The sequence below is a fragment of the Neoarius graeffei genome, chromosome 13 (assembly GCF_027579695.1).
Source record: "Neoarius graeffei isolate fNeoGra1 chromosome 13, fNeoGra1.pri, whole genome shotgun sequence".
NCBI lineage: Eukaryota > Metazoa > Chordata > Actinopteri > Siluriformes > Ariidae > Neoarius > Neoarius graeffei.
Window position 1 is genome coordinate 11,255,861 of NC_083581.1, and position 23,087 is coordinate 11,278,947.

The 23,087-nt window shown below is 40.8% G+C and overlaps 1 protein-coding gene across 1 annotated transcript; it reads left to right on the forward strand.

Annotated features, from left to right (window-relative positions):
* The first annotated feature begins 970 nt into the window (after window positions 1–970).
* On the forward strand, window positions 971–22,768 carry dct (dopachrome tautomerase). The gene is made up of 8 exons (XM_060937244.1): window positions 971–1,274; window positions 6,224–6,523; window positions 13,344–13,444; window positions 14,829–14,995; window positions 15,410–15,589; window positions 18,247–18,382; window positions 18,798–18,996; window positions 21,108–22,768. Exons 1-8 carry the CDS (start codon window positions 971–973, stop codon window positions 21,269–21,271), a joined length of 1,551 nt encoding a protein of 516 aa, XP_060793227.1. The 3' UTR covers window positions 21,272–22,768.
* Window positions 22,769–23,087: the final 319 nt, after the last annotated feature.

A 23,087-nucleotide genomic window follows, 5' to 3' on the forward strand; every position in this document is an offset into this window, starting at 1 on the left:
TATTGAAAGCCAAGGTTCACATACTTTTGCCACTCACAGATATGTAATATTGGATCATTTTCCTCAATAAATAAATGACCAAGTAGAATATTTTTGTCTCATTTGTTTAACTGGGTTCTCTTTATCTACTTTTAGGACTTGTGTGAAAATCTGATGATGTTTTAGGTCATATTTATGCAGAAATATAGAAAATTCTAAAGGGTTCACAAACTTTCAAGCACCACTGTGTGTATATATATATATATATATATATATATATATATATATATATATATATATAAATTCACATAATTTATTGCATGAAACAAATACATCATATTTACTTCAGAGAAAGGAACAAGTGGGTTTACTTGTCTTATTTGCAAAATATTTCATTGTTTAAATGCCATTTTCTACATATAATAAAGTATGTTTTTTTAATCAGTTCAATTGTCCAGCGATTGTGATGTCCAGTTCCAAACACCATCGTTTACATCTCTGATTATGTAATGGAACCACCTCTGAACTTTCCACACAAGGAAATAATTTCCATCAGTCATTTAACAAGCTTTGTAAGCTGGACACTGGACACATGCAATACACAATATTTCATACTCACTCTCTCTCTCTCTCTCTCTCTCTCTCTCTCTCACACAGCAAATTCCTCAGTGTTGAATTAACACCCAGAGTGTTTATATTGGTCCAATTGGACCAATATAAACACTCTGGGTGTTAATTCAACACTGGGGAATTTGCTGTGCACACACACACACACACACACACTTAATGTTCTCTATGAGAATTTGCCCGAGGGTTATTCTTCAGTTTTTAAATTACTCTCTCTCTCTCTCTCGTCAGGTGATGACCACGAGGCCTTTGCTCTAATCCTTCTGGGAAACGGGGGCGCGCGCACACACACTCACGCCCTGATTTTTTTTTTATTTTTTATTTAAACCCGCTCCTCTTGGTTCGTCTCTCTTAGGTTAGGATGATGAGGAGGGCCGTGCTGCTGATGAAGGTGCTCGTGTGCTGGTGCGTGCTTTGCGCGTTCTCGCGGGGTGTCCGGGCGCAGTTTCCGCGCGCTTGCAGCACGGTGGAAGCGATCGTGTCGAAGCGCTGCTGCCCATCCCCGAGCTCCGATGCGGAAGATGCGTGCGGCGCGCGTTCCGGACGCGGGGCTTGCGACACTGTGCGCACGGACACGCGGCCGTGGGGGGGCACGTACACGCTGCGCAACGTGGACGACCGTGAGCGCTGGCCCACCAAGTTCTACACGCAGACTTGCACATGCTTTGGTAAAGCCTCTCTTCTCTATACACGCGTTACTGTGAGTGCCATGCTTCAGGACAGTCTTTAAAACTATAAGCGCACAGAAGGAGTTCCTGTTATCGATTACAATAAATATGAGTATATTAAACCTGTTTCTACTTTTTTTTTTTACTAATTCCATTTAAATTTATTTTCTTATTGTATTGGCAGATAATTTAGCTTCTTTCTAAAAAGAAATGATTAATATAAGCTTTTACCAATAGAACAAGACTATAAGAATAAAATTAATTAATTAATTAATGAGGTTTAATAATCGTATCCCAAAATATTCCCACTTGTTAAGATTGGGGTAAAGTTATAAATTAAACGAACTAAAATTTATTTCATCATCATCATCATTCGCCCATATCATCGTTCTGACGGTGGGCTGCAGTGTCCACGATTTGCTTCCAAGCTGTTCTATTTTTCATCGCTCGATATGCATCTGGTGCCGACAGCGCTGTCCACGTGACGATGTCATCCATCCATCTTCTTCTTGGTCTTCCTCTTTTTCTTTTTCCATTTAGAAGGCCGAATAGAATGTCCTTCTCTAATGATTCCGACTGTCTCGAGACATGACCGTAGTAACTTGGTTTCCTTCTTTTAACCATTTCCAGCAGTTGACGATCGACTTAAGCCTCTTGTAAAACATTTTCGTTTGTTTTCTTTGCTGTCCATGGTATTCTCATCATTCTTGCAGGCACCTCATTTCGAACGTATCAATTTTCTTCTCTTCATTCTTCCTGATTACCTAAGCTTCTCAATCATATGTTGCCACCGGCCAGACAAGTGCCTTTACCAATCTTTATTTTGTTGCTATGCTAATCCCTCTATTCTCATCTCATCTCATCATCTCTAGCCGCTTTATCCTGTTCTACAGGGTCACAGGCAAGCTGGAGCTTATCCCAGCTGACTACGGGCGAAAGGCGGGGTACACCCTGGACAAGTCGCCAGGTCATCACAGGGCTGACACATAGACACAGACAACCATTCACACTCACACCTACGGTCAATTTAGAGTCACCAGTTAACCTAACCTGCATGTCTTTGGACTGTGGGGGAAACCGGAGCACCCGGAGGAAACCCACGCGGACACGGGGAGAACATGCAAACTCCGCACAGAAAGGCCCTCACCGGCCACGGGGCTCGAACCCTGACCTTCTTGCTGTGAGGCGACAGCACTAACCACTATACCACCGTGCCGCCCTCGCTCTATTCTTCCGTATAGTATTTAACTTTGACATTACTGCTGCTCCAAGTCCCAAACGTGCCGTTACTTCTTTGTAACAGTCTCCATCTTCTTTAATTTTGAAGCCAAGGTATGCAAATTCAGACACCTGTTCTAATTTTGACCCCTCGGTTACCACATCAATATTTTTACCATTAAGTCTCATAACCTTGGTTTTGCTGGTATTAATTGGTAAACCATACTCCTTTCCTGCATTAATTAATCTGTCCAACAATTCTTATAGTTCTTTTTCTGATGTTGCTATTAATACGATATCATCTGCATATCTTAAGTTACATATTCGTCTTCCCCCATTTGGAATTCACCTTTAAATCCATCTAACGCATCCCTCATTACCATTTCTGCCACTATGTTGAACAGGTATGGCGAAAGCACATATCCTTGCCTCACTCCTTTAAGTATTCGAAACCATTTTGATACTGTCCCTGCTATTCGTACCCTTGCCCTCTGATTCTTGTATAAATTTGAAAGTAGTTGAACTAGTTGTGCTGAGTACCCCATATTTAGCATGGTACAGGAAACCAAAGTTTGTCATGATGTATAGAATCAAACACTTTTTGAAAATCTACAAAGCACAAGTACAACGGTTGCTGGAACCCTCTTGCCTTATTCATAATGAGATTTAGATTTGTTATTTGGTCTCTTGTTGCTCTTCTTGGCCTAAAACCAGCTTATTCCTGTGCTAGTTCTGTTTCTGTCTTTGCCTGGATACGATCCAACACTATCTTCAATATAATTTTACTGGCATGCGAAACTAAAGCTATTGTCCTATAGTTTGTGCATTCAGCAAGGTCTCCTTTTTTTGGAATAGTCACGAATGTTGTTTCAGTCCATTCTTCTGGCCAGTTACCTGCCTCCCATATTGATGTTATCAGTCTATGCATCCTGTTAAGCACAGGTTTGCCTCCTTTTTGAAATAAATCTGCTGGCACTTCATCTGATCCTGCTGCCTTTCTACTAGTCAATCGAGATATAGCTCTAGCAACTTCACTTTTTAATGGTGGTGGTTCATGTTCCTCGGCTAGTATTGTTCAGTTGATTTCTTTGTCTTTATAAAGGTCTTCACAGTATTCTTTCCATCTATTTGCAATATCTTCGGGATTTGTAAGAATCACGCCATCTTTGCTTCTTACCACATTGAGTCTTGGTGAAAATTTCTTTGTCAATCACTTAACACTTTGGAACATTTTCCTGGTATTACCACTTTTGTTTTCTTTCTCAAGTTCCTCGCTTATTGTGTCAATATGATGTTGTTTTTCCTTTCATATTCTTCTTTGAACTTCACTCTTTAATTCTTTGTATTTTTCTGGATTTTCCTTCCTTGCTTTCCGTTTTTCATCTACTAATTTCATTGTTTCAGCAGTAATCCACTCTTTCTGCCTCGCTTGTTTCTCATTACTGACAACTTCATTGGCTACCACTAACATGTTAGTTTTCAGTTGTAGCCATTGCTCCTCAATTCCATCGCATTCAGCTAGACACTCAAACCTGTTTGATATGTATTCAACTGTTTTTTCATTCAAAAGGCTGCTTATGTGTAACCTTCGCTGCTTTGGTCGTTTAATAATAGTCAATTTTATTTTTATGTTTGCTGTTAAGAGTTGATGATTGGATTCTATGTTCGCTCCAGGGTATGCTTTGCATTTTGTAATACTTTTCTCCCACTTCTCGGCCATTATGATGTAATCAATCTGATTTCTTACTGTTCTGTTTAGTGATGTCCATGTGTACCTTCTTCTCTTGTGTTGTGGAAATTGTGTATTTGCAATGCTCAGATCATTAACATTGCAAAAGTCAACTAGATTTTGTCCCACTTCATTGCGTTCACCAATTTGCCTGTTACACCTCCTTCTGCTTCTTCTCCTACCTTCGCATTAAAATCTCCTAATAGGATCAACATTCCTTTGTTTTTCCATTTATCATGTACAGTTTGCAGTCTCTCATAGAACTTCTGCAGTTCTTCTTCGTCTGCTGCTGTTGTAGGTGTATAACAGTTCACAATAATTAAATCTACAGGTGTCGCTTTGAGTCGCACTACCAATATTCTTTCATTGACTGGTTCATATTCAACTAATGTTTTCATATATTCTCGATGTATCCACATGCCAACTCTGTGATGTTGTTTGCCTTCTTTTCCGGATGTTATAATTATGTGGCTGTCTTCAGTCTTAAAATCTCCACTTTGTGTACTCTTAGTTTCTGTTAAACCACATACCGTATGCTGATTTTTACCCGTACAAGTTCTTTCGCCAGAAGTTTAACTTTGCCAACTTTCTTTAGTCCTCTTATATTCCATGTACCAATTTTAAATCTTTTTTGCAATCTTATTGCCTTGTCAGTTCTTCTTGTGGTTGTGTCACTGTTACTTCCCCCATTTTCTTGTCCATGGTGCATGTCATGCCTTCCAGTAGCCAAATTTTCAACCCTGTCCTGATTGCCCGACAGAGGATGCGGACCTTGGTCACCCGGGCATCATCTAAGCCGGTATGAACTTTGCTTGTCATTTGTCATTTCCACTGCTCTTCAGGATCCAAAGTGGTAGTGAGATCCCAAGCCCTTCTACCATTGTGGATAATTTCGAAGTTTTCCTTCTCCTAGACAGATTTGCCTGAAAAGGCTTTGTGGGCTCTGTCTACCCCAGTTTGGAATCAGTTTTCCCTCTCCTAGGTACATAAGGTTCATGACACCTTATTCCGTGTTAAAATTTATTTACGGAATTTATATATTTCTCTGAAGATGTCCATTGGTAAAAGTGCTTTACAAAGAAAATCGAAAGGAAAGGAAAAGAAAGACTGTAGAAATGTATCCTGTGTTTCGCCATATATACAGTACTGTGTACAATAGTCAATATACTGTAGAATTCAGTTTGTAGTACAATTTAAACACACACACACACACACACACACACACACACACACACACACAAGTGTATTATTTTATTGCATGATCCATCACGCGCCCTGTTGTGTATCAGCTAAAGCTCCTAATCCAGTCTGCACCAAAACCTAAAGGCGATTTTCTGGTGGGGGTATGGTCTTCTGTTGTTGAACCTGCTGATAATACACCCACATATACAATAATTTATTATTATTTTTAGCCAGTATTAATATGTACACTTCAAAGGCAAAATGTGTGATCTTGTTAGTGTTCTGGGCTAACACTGACATTTTGCCACATTGTTAGTGTTATGTTATCATTCGCATTGGTTCTAAGTGCTTTGAGTCTGAATGTGATTGTCATTGAAGTCCATCTTGACTCTATTTCTTTCCATGACATACCCTTGCGTTTTCTTGTGTGGTAGAAAAACCTCAAGGCTGTTAGGAAAAAGCAGACAGAAATATGAGATATTTATTATACTTTTGCAAAAGTAGGCTTCCCAGTGAATCACAAAACGTTTCACCCAAAGAAGTGCCCTCTTTATTCATACACTCTGTTTTATACAGGTTAGCATGACTGATATATCAGATGTCCCCTTTTTATCTCCTTTAACGGTCAGGGGCATCTTCTCTTCTATCTCTGCACGTAGACACACTTAAGATAACCTTGTAGGATAGAACAGTGTAACACAAAACAACATTCTTCATCTTATATAAACATGAGAGATGGTGTCTGACCTTCCCTTCTAAAGATCACTACTTTCTAAAAATCATAAATTCTCTAAAAATTGTTTTCCTCTACATTTGTCAGGTAACTTTGCTGGTTTTGACTGTGGCGAGTGTAAATTTGGCTGGACAGGGCCAAACTGCAATCTCCGCAAGGCTCCTGTGACCCGGAAGAACATCATGACTCTGAGTGTAGAGGAGAGGCAGATCTTCCTGGAGGCACTGCAACTTTCCAAACGCACCATACACCCTCAGTATGTCATTGCCACTGAGCACTGGCTTGGCCTGATCGACCGCGAAACCAACCAGACACGCTTCAGCAACATCACTGTGTACGACCTGTTCGTCTGGCAACACTACTACTCCGTGAGGGACACGCTGCTCGGTGAGGAAGGATCAAAGGTCAACATTAAGAGTTAAAGCACGATATAAAATAATGTTTTAATTAAAGTGTTAGGAGCTAGGGAAAGAGATGAAGGGTTTATGTTTAGGGTTTAAGGCTAGAGGATAATGGTGTAGTGGTTAGCACTGTCACCTCACAGCAAGAAGGTTCTGGGTTTGAGCCCAGTGGCTGACAGGGGCCTTTCTGTGTGGAGTTTGCATGTTCTCCCCATATCTGCGTGGGTTTCCTCCAGATGCTTTGGTTTCTCACACGGTCCAAAGGCATGCAGGTTAGACTAATTGGTGGCTCTAAATTGACAGTCAGTGTGGGTGTGAATGGTTGCTTGCCTCTATGTGTCAGCCCTGTGATTGATTTGGCGACTTGTCCAGGGTGTACCCTGCCTCTTGCCCATAGCCAGCTGGGATAGGCTCCAGCTTGCCCGTGACCCCGCACAGGATAAGTAGTTACAGATAATGGATGGATGGTTAAAGGTGCTTACTAAAGGAACTGAAGAGTTCAGAGGTCACATTCAGGGTTAAAACACCAAATTTTACAGTTAAGTTTTTAGAGTTTGTGTTAAGAGTTGGAAATATACTAGACTTGATGTCAGTGTTTAGGCTTGAGATTAGTGTTTAAAACTGGGGTTAGTGTTTAGAATTGAGATCAGTGTTCAGGCTGAGGGCTTCGTTTTTAGGCTTAGCATGAAGGTTTTGGTTTAGTTGGCATCAGGGGTGCTGGGAGGGGAGGGGTAGGACAATTCTAAGGACCCAGCATTGACAGAGGGCCCTCACAGGACAATATTAATATTATTACCATGTGTAAGTTCATTTAATAAAAATATTTTTAATAATTTTGTCTCTTATATTGAGCAAATACAACACATTTTTGGTTTGGCTTTCCATTTTCCGCAAAATTATTAGAATAGGTAGTCTTTATATTTCACCCCTCTCCCTATTCATTACATGGTACAGTCTTGCGTAGGCAGAGCCAGAGTGTGACACCGCATTAGGTTTGTTGCTTTCCAATCCAGCACTAATGTTAGCTGTGCACGATGGAAACAGAACTGATGGTGAACCATCAGTAAATTGACACCATCATGAAGAAGTTAGGTTACCAGAAATGTAAAGGGGGGCAGCGGAAAGCTGAGAGAGAGAGAGAGACAAAGGGCCGACAGTTAGTCACGCAGTTTTTTTTTCTGAAGAAAAGTAGATTTATTCACTGACCTTCCTTTGGTGGCTATTAACCTAACACGCTAACTTTAATGCTACAGAAGATTATTATTGTGGCTTAACCATTGCTTGGATGATCAAAATAACAACTTAATTTACAATGCATTGTCATTTTTACTTAAATATTTCATAGGTTACCTTTATTGCACTGAAAATGAGATGAATAATGAATGTAACTTTGGTCTGCAAAGAGCTCAGTGAATTTGTAGGTCCACTATACAGCTAGTGCACCAGCTAGGTTAAGATGCCCACTAATAACTAGCTTGATCACTAATGCAGTGATCAAGCTAGTGAGCTTGATCCTCAACATGCATAAATGCAGCCTCAGGATTAAGAAACCCTCCCAGTTGAAACAAAAGAAGGTGAGCAGTATTTTGTTGATACCTGGCGACTTGTCCAGGGTGTACCCCGCCTTTCGCCCGTAGTCAGCTGGGATAGGCTCCAGCTTGCCTGCGACCCTGTAGAAGGATAAAGCGGCTAGAGATAATGAGATGAGATGAGATTTTGTTGATAATGTATTTACAGTGCAGTCTGTGAATAAAGGGCTTTGGGCAGGGGCGTCACTAGACCCAAGACCATACTGGGGCACAAAAGGGGCACAGGAAATGTATGCGAGCGCGCGAAGCGCGCGAGCTAAAAATTTTGCACTATATTTATATTTATATTTTTTATATAATATATATTACATTTTATGTAATATATATTATATTTTATGTAATATATATTTATATATTGATATTTATATTTAGAAACGGCCTGCTTAAAACTAGTCACTAGAGCTGTAAAACTCAAAATGATTACGAGGACACTGAATCCAGGTCAATCATTTAATAATAACAGTATGAATATTTGCAACATTTGTGATAATAGCAATGTAATACTTATACTGTTGGTAATATTGTAAAAGAACATATTAACATACAATACAACACCGCCGAGTTTTTAAACTCAACCAAGAGTACTTAATGGCCAACAGTATTCACACTTGATACCTTTTAAATCACCAAACATATCTTTGTAAGCACACGCATTTTCAGCATTGAACATCTCTAAACACAATCCAAAAGCACCACTGTGTGTGTGTGTGTGTTACAAAAATGACAGTGGAATTACTGTCTACTAACCTGTAAACAGTTGAAAAACACGGAGAGATGGTTTCCCCTGCTCTGAATTTCATTGCATCTGAGGGCTGCTGGAGTCTGCGGTCCCCATAGCAACCAAGATGTTACTCATGTCACGCGCACACTTTTTTCACATTGCTTAGTGTGCGCGAGGCCAGCCAAAACTACCAATGTAAAAGCATTGTAGATGGTCTTCTTCGCGCATCGGTTAGCCTACCCCACGTTATGAATTAATTAAATTGCAGCTATTCCCAAGTTTAAAATTCAGAGCGTTTCGTCACTGGATTTTTTTTACTGGGGCACTACAGATCTATACTGGGGCACGTGCCCCAGTAAAATACCCCTGGCGACGCCGATGGCTTTGGGGTTAAGGCTCATGCAGACCGATTTTTAGTATTTATGCTGCATTAACCATGTGAGCAGCTAGCTATAGCAAGCAAATATAATTTTAGCTGATAACGTTCATATAGACATTCCAATAATAAAACGTACAACTGGCATATGAAATGGACAAAAACTGGCTAAAAAGATTGTTAGATAGCTTGACTTAAAATGTAAAGGGAATAATGTCATTGCCACTTTTAAGATCACCATTTTCAGATACAGTATTTGTTTCCCTTTATGATCAACTGATGCTACTAACCAAGTAATGGAATGCAGCTCATTCCATCCAAATGTTAGTAATACGTACATACACATAGTTCTCACAACACACTGTGTTAGTATGATTATATGACAGATTCTGAATTATGTACCTTATGGTTAAGGTTATGGATACTTTAGAGCCAGGGCCCTCTTTAAGCCATGATGCAGCCAGAGAGAATACTCTTTTCTGTTTTTGATGCATCCATTTACAGGCAGCATGGTATGACTAATTTGTTGATGTAAAATTCCTTATTGCGTTAAAAATGTTCTGCTCTGTTGCACAACAAAGCCCATAAGTCACTTTAAAACTGCATGTAGAGTATGTACAGTGGTTATCTAACTCATGTGGGGCTGTTGAACATTAAGATACTAATATTTGAGGGTGAGGGATTTATTCTCTGCCATTTGACCTCTTTGTATGTTTAGCCATTGTTCGTTGTTTGTTTGTATGTTTTGCCATTGTTCACATTTATATTTGTTGTTATTGTTCAACTCCTTCAAGTTAGATGGGTTGCGTTAGTGTGCAGCAATCTTCAAGTTATGCCACAGATTCTCAATTGGATTGAGGTCTGGGTATTGATTAGGCCATTCCAAGACATTTAAATGTTTCCCTTTAAACCACTCCAGTGTAGCTTTAGCAGTATGTTTAGGGTCATTGTCCTGCTGGAATGTGAACCTTTGTCCCAGTCTTAAGTCTCTGGCTGACTCAAAAAGGTTTTCCTCCAGAAGTGGCCTATATTTAGTGCCATCCATCTTTCCTTCAGTCCTGACCAGCTTTCCTGTCCCTGCAGATGAAAAATATCCCCACAGCATGATGCTGCCACCACCATGCTTCACTGTAGGAATGGTGTTCTCAGGGTGTTGGGTTTGTGCCACACATGACATTTCCCATGATGGCCAAAAAGATCAGTTTCATTCTCATTTGACCAAAGAATCTTCTTCCATGTATTTGGGAAGTCTGCCACATGCTGTTGGGCAAACTCCAAATGTGTTTTCTTAAGCAATGGCTTTTTTCTGGCCACTCTTCCTGAAAGCCCCACTCTGTGGAGTGTACAGCTTAAAGTGGTCCTATGGACAGATACTCCCATCTCCGCCATGGATCTTTGCAACTCCTTCAGTGTTATCTTTGGTGTCTTTGTTGCATCTCTGATTAATGCCCTTCTTGCCTGGTCTGTGAGTTTGGGTGGGTGGCCTTCTCTTGTCAGGTTTATGATGGTGCCATATTCTTTCCATTTTGCTGTAATGGATTTAATGGTGTTCCTTGGGATAGTCAAAGTTTGGGATATTTTTTATAACCCAACCCTGAGCTATACTTCTCCACAACTTTGTCTCTGACCTGTTTGGAGTGCTCCTTGGTAGTCATGTTGCTTTCTTAGTAGTGTTGCAGAGTCAGGGTCCTTCCAGAACAGGTTGATTTATACAGACATCATGTGACAGACCATGTGACACTTTGATTGCACACAGGTGGCTCTTACTCAACTTATTATGTGTCTTATGAAGTTAATTGGTTGTTGTGTAAATCCAATGGTGCTAACTAGTGTTGCACCGATACCATTTTTTTGGCCCCGATACCTATACCTGGCTGTGCAGTACCGGCCGATACCGATACCACTCCGTTTGAAATATATATATATATATATATATATATATATATCTCATCTCATTATCTCTAGCCGCTTTATCCTTCTACAGGGTCGCAGGCAAGCTGGAGCCTATCCCAGCTGACTACGGGCGAAAGGCGGGGTACACCCTGGACAAGTCACCAGGTCATCACAGGGCTGACACATAGACACAGACAACCATTCACACTCACATTCACACCTACGGTCAATTTAGAGTCACCAGTTAACCTAACCTGCATGTCTTTGGACTGTGGGGGAAACCGGAGCACCCGGAGGAAACCCACGCGGACACGGGGAGAACATGCAAACTCCGCACAGAAAGGCTCTCGCCGGCCCCAGGGCTCGAACCCAGGACCTTCTTGCTGTGAGGCGAAAGCGCTAACCACTACACCACCGTGCCGCCTTAAAATCATTGCTATCATGGCTTTGTCAGGCTGCTGCTTACCTTTGTGAAACAGGAAAAAGACTAATACAAAGTGAATCCAGTAGAAACTCTTTGTGTTCGTTCACATGTTTCGTCTTCAAATGTTTTATCAGGTTCGAGGTATTGAAACTGGCCGATTTAACTCCACCTCTCGAAACTTTCAGGCCGCAAATCTTCCATGTAGCCATTGTACTCGCCGGAGTTTCTATGCTGAAATATATCCAGACCGCCGACATTTTCTTCTCGTGGTTTGTTTTTCCTCCGCATGAAAAAGCTGCCCCTGTATTGGTTAAGAGCGGCTATTGGCCCGCTCTCATTGGTCTGGAGCAGGTCAATAGCAATAGCTGCTTGGCGTGCTTGGCAGGCATGCACAGTGATCATGTGTGATCACACAACACAGAGTGTAGTGAGTGTCGGGAGAGAGAAGGCTGCGTTCAAGTGTCATACTAGCATCGGTAAATGGTATCGGCGCCCTATTTCTTGCTACTCGCCAATACCGATACCACCATTTTAGTGCCAGATCGGGGCCCCGCCCGATACTGGTATCGGTATCGGTGCAACACTAGTGCTAACCCTCTAAAAATCCATTTTAATTCCATCTTGTAATGCAACAAAACAGGACAAACACAAAGGGGGATGAATACTTTTACAAGACACTGTAAATTGGCACAGCCAACAAAGGAAAAAAAACACGGTGTATTTCTTGCAGTGCACCATGTAATCTTTTTCTATCAATTAAATAGTTATTCATCAACCTAGAACTTTAGCTGCATATAAAGAGTCAGTACATGAAGGAGACATTAGGATGAATTTGGAAGTGTGTTTGCGACAGCAGAGCCAGTCTAAACTAAGTTTATACTTATCTACTAGTTTATGTACTAGCTATAGCCTGGGTAGGTTGCTAACTAAATACTGACACCTAGTGGTGAAAAGTAATATCAGGCTATAAACAAGGTCTGTGTCTTCTGTGATCAAGAAGAAGAATGGCTTTATTGTCACTGCACAAATGTACAATGAAATTTAGTTCATCATAGGAGAGCAAAGCCACTGCGTACATGCGCCACCACTCTTGAGCACTTCAGTCCAAGGCCGTCCCATGTTAACCTAACTGCATGTCTTTGAACTGTGGGGGAAACCAGAGCACCTGGAGGAAACCCACACAGACACGGGGAGAAGATGCAAACTCCACACAGAAAGGCCCCCGTTGGCTGCTGGGCTCAAACCCAGAACCTTCTTGCTGTGAGGCCACCGTGCTGCCAATTCAGTGGAGGTGTTCAGATCCAGTGGGTCATTACTGGTGTTTGACAAACTCAGACTTTTAAAATGTATATTTTTTTTGTTAGAAAATTACACTAATACTTCCTCTGGATAAACTAAGGGTCTTTTTTTGTTTGTTTTTTTGGCGGGGGGCAATATTATATTCTTTCATCTGGCTCAAAATTTCTAGTGGCACCCCTGGTTGGCATTATTGGTTAGAGTTAGTGTTGGGCCTGGGGCTTGGGTTTAGATTTAGTGTTACAGTTTAGTGTTTAGGCTTCAAGGTTAGTGTTTATATTTCGTTTAGTGTTTAGACTTGAGGCTAGGGTTTAGGAGCAGAGGTTCAGTAATCCTGTAAATAACTGATGTAGTTACTCAATTTTCTGCATAATTTTAATGAAACTTTACAAATATGATTAGAAATGAGAGGCACTTTATCAAGCAGCTTCATTCCTTAAACAACTCCACTGTAATGACCTGATTAGAGCGGTAATTTATTTATTTAATGTTATGGTTGAATTTCAGGTCCAGGACGGCCGTTCAAAGCCATCGATTTTTCCCATAAAGGCCCTGCCTTCATCACCTGGCACAGGTACCATCTACTGAGTCTGGAGAAAGACCTTCAGGTGAGTAAAACTAACACACTCACTCCAGAGTCAGAGGCCAGGTGTCATGATCATCTGGAATTTAATGCCATTCGGTTAAATCTGAATCCAGTGGGTTTTTTTGTTTTTTGTTTTGTTTTTTTGTCTCACAATCTTGACACTGATAATTGAGTAACTACAGGTGACAGTACTGAAGGGTTAAAGTAAGGGTTTAGGGTTAGTTAGTGTTAAGGGTTTGGGATAACACCTGTTTGATTAACAGCACATGTACTCCCGCTGAGTAAGGCTACTCATGGAAGAGGGGTCAAGGGTCAACAATCAGAGTAAGGGTTATAGCATTTAAAGATTTCTACTGTACAGCCACTCTCTCAGACAAAGAGAACAAATCAGGACAAACTCAGGTAACCCTTTTTCAAAGAGGAAAGATTAAGGATCAAGATTAGTGAATAAGCTTCAAGGGAATATTAGGAGTTGGCAACTTAAGCTCAAAAGGGATATCGATATTTATCTGTTTTTTGTATTCAGAGTCAGGATACACATGAATTTCTGGGCTCCAACATTAGCCAACAAAATGCCTTCCACACCCATTATTCAGTGGCTTATAAAATAGCACTTGATCCAGCACATGGCATGTTATCTTGCTTTTTTTGTATATAAAGTGCTGACAGTTAACTGTGCAGCTTAATGAAACCACAAGATTGTGAAATCATAATGTTTCTGTGGGATATAATCTATTTTATGAAACTTTCTTTCACTATTTTGATATCTCAAATAACATCATTGGTTTTTTTAATTCGTTGTGCTCTCATGTAATGAAAATGTCTCATTGCTTTCAAGGATAAACTGACTGAACATTTCATCTGCTATGAGGTCCAGCACAACATTGCGGTGTTAATCATTTAATCTGTGAAAAAATATATATATACCCATCCATTATCTGTAGCCGCTTATCCTGTTCTACAGGGTCACAGGCAAGCTGGAGCCTATCCCAGCTGACTATGGGCGAGAGGCGGGGTACACCCTGCACAAGTCTCCAGGTTATTGCAGGGCTGACACAGAGACAAACAACCATTCACACTCTCACACCTACGGTCAATTTAGAGCCACCAATTAACCTAATCTGCATGTCTTTGGATTGTGGGGGAAACCAGAGCACCCAGAGGAAACCCACACAGACACAGGGAGAACATGCAAACTCCACACAGAAAGGCCCTCGCCGGCCACTGGGCTCAAACCCAGGACCTTCTTGCTGTGAGGCAACAGTGCTAACCACTACACCACTGTGCCGTCCCCCCAGTTGCATATTGTGGTGGCATCAAACTGTCAATAACTCCATACAACTTTCTCACAACTTCTGACTCATTTTAATGTCTATCAGTTTCTTTATATTTCTTTCTGTCTCTAGAAACTGATTGGTGATGAAAACTTTGCTATCCCTTATTGGAACTTTGCTACGGGTGGCTCAGAGTGTGAAGTGTGCACTGATGACCTTCTGGGAGAAGAAGACCCCAGTAACCCCTCACTCATCAGCCCTAGATCACCATTCAGTGACTGGGGAATTGTGTGTGACAGGTTTGTCTCAAACCCAAATACACAACAACATGTTTACATCAGTCCTCTCCTCTTATGTTATGACATAATGTTTGAGAATAAGATTTAGGGAGCGCTAGGATTTTGTGCTCAGAGTATTATTATTATTATTATTATTATTTACTAGCATACTACATAGTGCTCCAGTGTACTATGGACTTCGACACAGCTGCACTCATGGACTTAATATAACATGACATCCATGTTTATTCAAAATAAGGAGCCGTAGAAGACAGCATTCATCATGTGTTAGCTGTGTATGTACACACCCTGCTTGTGAATATATTCCACTGAGAGTGACGGCATTTTGAAGCATCTCTGAAAATTGTGCCTGTTGAATATCATAATCTCTTCTAAGCAATTAACTAAATTTAAAAAAATTTTCTTCCACTCTAGCTTGGATGAATATAACCGTTTGGTGACGCTGTGTAATGGAACAAGAGAGGGACCTTTACGTCGTGGTCTGAATGAAAGAGGAAAAATTACTTTGCCATCGATGGATGACGTGCACAGCTGCCTCCAGTTACGAGACTTTGACAGGCCACCATATTTTACTAATTCCACCTTCAGCTTCAGGTACAACAAATACTGAAATCTCATTTATTTACCTTGATTTTCTTTGTAAATGTATGAATCATTGTGACATTTCATATGTTTATAAATAATATATCGTTGCAGAAAATTAGAGTAGACAAATTCTAGTCTACGTATTCGTACCCACGTATTCTTATCTACCATTGTTGAACCATAATACAGGTAGTTGTCGACTTAGGACTGCGTTTGGTTACGAGTGACCAGTCGTAAACCGATCTGGTCATAGGTCGGCCTATGTTAAATGAACGTAAGTATATTGTGATGTGTAATGATATTGTAATCATCTTAAAGTCTTATTTTATCAACATTTTCTTATTTCATTACCTTGACTCATTATTTGGTTTAAGTCAAACACTGCATACTCAGGGGTGAAAGTAACTTTTATTTCTTGCTGGTATATTATTTTGAGTCATAGTGCATGCGCAGTGCGCACCGGAAAATACACCTAATTATTTATTATTGTCTACTTATCAAGCATTCACTAGGACTTATCACTCAGTAGTACTAGTATAGTACTTTATCACACTATCACTCTTTCATCCACCTGTATCAGTTTTTGATTATAAATAAATTGCAAACATCATTTCAACAACACAATCGTTTTAATTAAATTTTTTTTTTAGCTGAACAGTTGAAACCTAACTTTTCATTTTGGACATTGGACACAGAACAGTGTAACAGAACAGAAAAATTAAATTTACTTTGATTACCAGCTGCGCACGTTATAGCATAAGATCTGGTTAAGCCGTACGCGCGCTGTAACTCACTCGTTGTTTGTCCAGCGAAACACTGCACACATAATAGAAGAGGCTGGATGCAATGTTGCCAGATTGGGTGGTTTTAAGTGCATTTTGGCAGGTTTTGAACATATTTTGGGCTGGAAACCGTCAGCAGTATCTGGCAACACTGGCTGGATGCTGGGCGCTGCCGGGAGCTGGGGCGGAAACTGTCGTACGCTCAGCTAGCTCAGCTGGGAAACACTTGTCAGTCATAACCAGACGGTCGTAAAGTCGATCGGTTGTAAGTTGCATAGGTCATAAGTCGACGACTACCTGTATAACTATCACACTTGAGTCATGCTATAGGCTGAATTATAGTGAATTTTTAGAACAGTTGAGAATCAACAACACACAATGTGACATTTTACAGGGTTTGAGAGACTGAAGGGATGGAGACAGATGAGTTATTCTGACTGACACTTTATTTACTTCCACTTTTACCTTGCACTTTTCAGCAGCTTTATTGTTTCACAGTCTTACTCTGACACACACACACACACACACACACAGACAGAGCTCCATGCTGGATCTCCACTTTTTCCTTCTCTCACCTCTTTCTCCCCTCTTTTAAGCCCTTGGCCATCACTGCAACAGAAACACACAGACACACACAGTCATCACTGTTAATCAGTCCTAGGTGTAATCCCTTTGCCACTCACCTCCCACAGCTTCACTCTCCATTCATAAACCAATGCTCGACCATGCCTCCACCTCCACATAACCCCATCGCCCATCTTAGGCCAGGGAGCCGCCCGGCCTGCAACTGACTCCCCCCGGTGGGAAGGGAAATCTGCTACAGCCATCTACGCCCCCGGCCTGCAGACCACCTCAAACTTAAAAGGGCTGCAGTGCAAGATACCAATGAGTGATCCGCACATTGGCATCCTTCATGCGGTGGAGGGGCATGATCTGAGCAGACAGGGAAAGGGCATCCCAGCAGGTAGTACTGAAAAGTGAGGACCACCCACTTGATGACAAGATACTCCTTCTCGATGGTGCTGTACTTTGTCTCTCACACCAAGAGCTTCTGTCTGATGTACAGCACTGGTTGCTACTCCCCTTCAACTGGAACAAAACAGCACCAGCCCTTTGTTCAATGCAAAATAAAAAGGGAGAGAAAAGTCATGGGAGTGTAATAGTGGCCCGCCACACAGTACAGCTTTTACCTGAGTGAAAGCCTGTTGGCATGGCTCTGTTCACTGGACTGGGCCCGGGCCCTGGCTCTGGCCCTGGGGCACCTGCTGATATTCCTGCTGGGCCTTCAGCAGCACCTGGAAGTGCTGCTCCTGCTCCATGCACATGGTAATGAGCACCTGGTGCTGGTTTTGGAAGGTGTTGATGAGGACATAGATGAGGTCAGCAAAGGGCGAGAGCTCCATGATGGTGCTATAGCTTCAGTTCCCAGCACCAGCATAACACTTTATGGGGTGTGGAAGACTGAAGGGATGGAAACAGGTGGGTTACTTAGACTGATGCTTTATTAACTTCCGCTTTCAATTTGCACTTTTCAGCAAATTTATTGTTTCACAGTCTCACTCTGACACACACACACACACACACACACACACACACACACAGAAAGAGCTGTCCTGGATCTCCACTTCTTCCTCCTCTTGCCTCTTTCTCCCTGCTTCACTCTCCATTCACAAACCAATGCTTGACCACACCTCCATTTCCACACACAGTCACCCAGCATATAGTCTAGCATCTTGCTGGAGTGGATTTAGGCATAGCTTTTTTCAGCTGTATTTGAAATAAGATAATTAATCAGGTTTGCCAGGTTTCAGCAAAAAAAATATATACATATTATAACTATTGAGTTCCTACAGACATGTCCTCACACACTGTTTTGTTTCACAGAAACACATTGGAGGGTTTTAATAAAGTGGACGGAGAACTTGACAATGCTGTGACAGGCTTACACAACCTTGTCCATGACTTCCTCAGCGGCACGAGCGCACAGTCCCACTCTGCCGCCAACGACCCCATCTTCGTGGTGAGAGATCAGAATTAGTTTTTTCGGCCATACATGGCTGAACCCACAGGGACTGTGAGTCCATTTTCACAGCCATACACAGCACATAAATCAATGATGTACTGGTATGATGGTTGAGTGCATGTCCTCACAAAAAGTAATGTATCATGACAGTGTCTGTGAGCTCACTTTCCAAAACACTCCATCCAGTGCAGCCATATAATTTCCTATCACTCCAGCTTCACCCCACTGGTCCATATCTGCATGGTGATAAACACCAGTGGAACAGATTTTAGTTTCTGCTTCTAGATGGAAAGCATGTGAATTAGACAGGATAGAGCTGTATGAATAGACAAAAAGATAAAATATAGACAGATAAAGACAGAGAGACATACAGACAGTAATGTCAGACGTTAACATCTTTTTACTATTTCAGGTGTTACATGCCTTCACAGATGCCATATTTGAAGAATGGCTGCGACGCTTCCCAAAAAAAGACAGTTTTCCTGAAGAAATGGCTCCAATTGGCCACAATCGGCATTTTAACATGGTTCCTTTCTTCCCTCCGGTCACAAATGAGGAACTCTACATTCCTTCTATTGAGCTGGGCTATTCCTATGAGATCGACCTCACAGGTACATACGCTAGTTTTGGTGCTAAAGTGTTATATATACAACCCCAATTCCAAAAAAGTTGGGACAAAGTACAAATTGTAAATAAAAACGGAATGCAATGATGTGGAAGTTTCAAAATTCCTTATTTTATTCAGAATAGAACATAGATGACATATCAAATGTTTAAACTGAGAAAATGTATTTAAAGAGAAAAATTAGGTGATTTTAAATTTCATGACAACAACACATCTCAAAAAAGTTGGGACAAGGCCATGTTTACCACTATGAGACATCCCCTTTTCTCTTTACAACAGTCTGTAAATGTCTGGGGACTGAGGAGACAAGTTGCTCAAGTTTAGGGACAGGAATGTTAACCCATTCTTGTCTAATGTAGGATTCTAGTTGCTCAACTGTCTTAGGTCTTTTTTGTCGTATCTTCCGTTTTATGATGCGCCAAATGTTTTCTATGGGTGAAAGATCTGGACTGCAGGCTGGCCAGTTCAGTACCCGGACCCTTCTTCTATGCAGCCACGATGCTGTAATTGATGCAGTATGTGGTTTGGCATTGTCTTCTTCTTCTTCTTCATTCTCATTATCTCTAGCTGCTTTATCCTGTTCTACAGGGTCGCAGGCAAGCTGGAGCCTATCCCAGCTGACTACGGGCAAAAGGTGGGGTACACCCTGGACAAGTTGCCAGGTCATCACAGGGCTAACACATAGACACAGACAACCATTCACACTCACATTCACACCTACGGTCAATTTAGAGTCACCAGTTAACCTAACCTGCATGTCTTTGGACTGTGGGGGAGACCGGAGCACCCGGAGGAAACCCATGCGGGTTTGGCATTGTCATGTTGGAAAATGCAAGGTGAAAGAGACGTCGTCTGGATAGGAGCATATGTTTCTTGCACTTTTAAGCACCTTGTATGATATGGATGTGCATATCTATTGTATGTTTGTTATTGTGTTGTATTGTATGTTCTGTGTTGTGGCTGCAGCATGGGCGAATGGCCTAGAACAAATTTCTCACTTTGTGAGACAAAGTTAATCTTGAATCTTGTTGCTCTAGAACCTGGATATACCTTTCAGCATTAATGTTGTCTTTCCAGATGTGTAAGCTGCCCATGCCACACGCACTAATGCAACCCCATACCATCAGAGATGTAGGCTTCTGAACTAAGCGCTGATAACAACTTGAGTCGTCCTTCTCCTCTTTAGTCCGAATGACACAGAGTCCCTGATTTCTATAAAGAACTTCAAATTTTGATTCGTCTGACCACAGAACAGTTTTCCACTTTGCCACAGTCCATTTTAAATGAGCCTTGGCCCAGAGAAGACGTCTGTGCTTCTGGATCATGTTTAGATACGGCTTCTTCTTTGAACTATAGAGTCTTAGCTGGCAACGGTGGATGGCATGGTGAATTGTGTTCACAGATAATGTCCTCTAGAAATATTCCTGAGCCCATTTTGTGATTTCCAATACAGAAGCATGCCTGTATGTGATGCAGTGCCATCTAAGGGCCCAAAGATCACGGGCACCCAGTATGGTTTTCCGGCCTTGACCCTTACGCACAGAGATTCTTCCAGATTCTCTGAATCTTTTGATGATATTATGCACTGTAGATGATGATATGTTCAAACTCTTTGCAATTTTACACTGTCGAACTCCTTTCTGATATTGCTCCACTATTTGTCAGCGCAGAATTAGAGGGATTGGTGATCCTCTTCCCATCTTTACTTCTGAGAGCCGCTGCCACTACAAGATGCTCTTTTTATACCCAGTCATGTTAATGACCTATTGCCAATTGACCTAATGAGTTGCAATTTGGTCCTCCAGCTGTTCCTTTTTTGTACCTTTAACTTTTCCAGCCTCTTATTGCCCCTGTCCCAACTTTTTTGAGATGTGTTGCTGTCATGAAATTTAAAATGAGCCAATATTTGGCATGAAATTTCAAAATGTCTCACTTTCGACATTTGATATGTTGTCTATGTTCTATTGTGAATACAATATCAGTTTTTGAGATTTGTAAATTATTGCATTACATTTTTATTTACAATTTGTACTGTCCCAACTTTTTTGGAATCGGGATTGTATTTATTTATTTATTTTAAATCTGTGTGTGTTGCAGATGCAGGTCATTACCCAGCTGCATTCATTGTTGCCGGCTCTTGTCTCACTCTTCTCATCCTCGTCCTCCTTTTGGTTCTGTATGCACGGCAGAGACGCAGACGCGAGTATGAGCCGCTCGTCAGTTCTGGATATGCTGCTGTGAAATACACCGAGGATGCGTGACCAAAAGAAAGAAAGAAAGAAAGAAATTTAAAGAGTAGTACAATCATTAACACAGTATATTTTCAAGGCAATTGTAGTATGACCAAGATTAAAAAATAAGAGTAAAACAACTAATATGACTCATGCTAGCTAGCTAATTATCACACTAGTCAGCATGCTACTTTATGCCTCATACTGTTCTCACACTATTTTCGCTAGTTTGAATGCTAGTTCTTAGAAGCAGGCTTTTTGGACAAGGGTATAAGTCACAAAGTTAAAAAAAAATGCAAATCCTATTTACAAGTTATTTTAAAAAAAATGTAGAATGTCGTACTTTATTTTGATTTATTTACCTTCTAAATGTTTTTACATTTTAGTACACAACAGTCATTCTTAAACCATTTCGTTTACTTTTTGTTTTGCCTGTTAAAAGTGCAGTCTGTGATTTCTACACTGGAAGTAATCCTATTATGATTAACAACACTGATGTGCAGCCAATCTCACTGGGGTCTGTGAATTTCAGCCTTATGTTTGCATTTTTTATGTTAATTAATGTCACACTGATGAATTTGTGCTACAACAACTGCTAATTATTAAACTCTATGATTTCGTTATTCCATAAACTACTCTGATTAATGAGTAGGAGCGTGTAGCCGAATTCAATCAGTAACTAGCAATTTTACAAGTCATCTAAATAGACAAAAACATATATCATGGCTGTGTAGGACGTTAGTATATCATTGTGAATTTAGTAGCTGAGTAGTTGGGTACTGTAGATTCTCATGAAAATGAAACATAATTTGATTTATTAACGAGTCCTTCTTATTTGATATGACTGGGTATGTTCCATGCTTTCTGCTATTATGTTATCAGGATGTTAATGTTTCTATATTGAATCATGGAAATACAAAGGATATATAAAACAAATCAAAACATCAGAACTTTCCATAACACAGTTTCCTCAGTGCTCACGAGACAAAAAGTACAAAAGGAGTGAGAGGGAAAACTCCAGCTTCCACTGCAAGTACAATTCCTCTCCCTGAGATCAGAGGGCTCCAAACTGTCAATTCCTTAAAATGATACTGACACGAACAAGTCTCCTCGGTGTCATTTTATAGATTTTAACACAAACTTTCAATTTTTGATGTAACTGCAAGGTGTGGAGATGAAAATTCAACAAAATAAAACAATTAAACCTCCTGTCACGAAGCGATGCCTGGAATTCCCTTCCGCCGAGAATGGCCCAAACCAGAAATGACGTAGATCGGGGAACCCCTGCCTGGAAGGCACGCCTACAGAACATGTTTTCATGACAGAACATGAGCTGTAAGCTATGGACTATGTCCGAAATCAGTCACTCATTCACTACTCTAGGGAATTCTATATAGAGGACTATAAATGAGCTCATTGGTAAAATGAAAAAAAAAAAAAAAACCTTTCGGACACTACTGTGCCATTATTTACATCATTAAACACAAAACATGCCAATTCAGTCGGATGGTGGGTTTTCAAAATAATACATGCATGTATTTTTGTGATAAATACATATTATACTGAGTGTATTTCCCCCGTTAATAAATATAAAGTACTTTGTGTTTACTGCATCTTTCAGTTTTGTGTTTTTTAAATCAAGGCTGAATTCTTTGCCACTGCCTATGAGTCCACTATATAGGGTGTAATAATTCCTACTATACGGTACATTCGGACAGCACTACAAAATGGTGAACTCACTATATAGTGAGTAGTGAATGATTTCGGACAAAGCGCATATCTTGTATGATGGGGATGAAGAGGAATTAGTTGGGGAAGAGGAGGAGAGGGAAACTGTAGGGTTCGG

Excerpts from the sequence above, each read along its gene's own strand:
- dct (XM_060937244.1), top strand. The coding sequence starts at position 971 with ATGAGGAGGGCCGTGCTGCTGATGAAGGTGCTCGTGTGCTGGTGCGTG. Across the intron at positions 14,996-15,409 it reads TGGGGAATTGTGTGTGACAG|CTTGGATGAATATAACCGTT; the intron begins GTTTGTCTCAAA and ends CTTCCACTCTAG. Across the intron at positions 18,997-21,107 it reads CTATGAGATCGACCTCACAG|ATGCAGGTCATTACCCAGCT; the intron begins GTACATACGCTA and ends TGTGTGTTGCAG.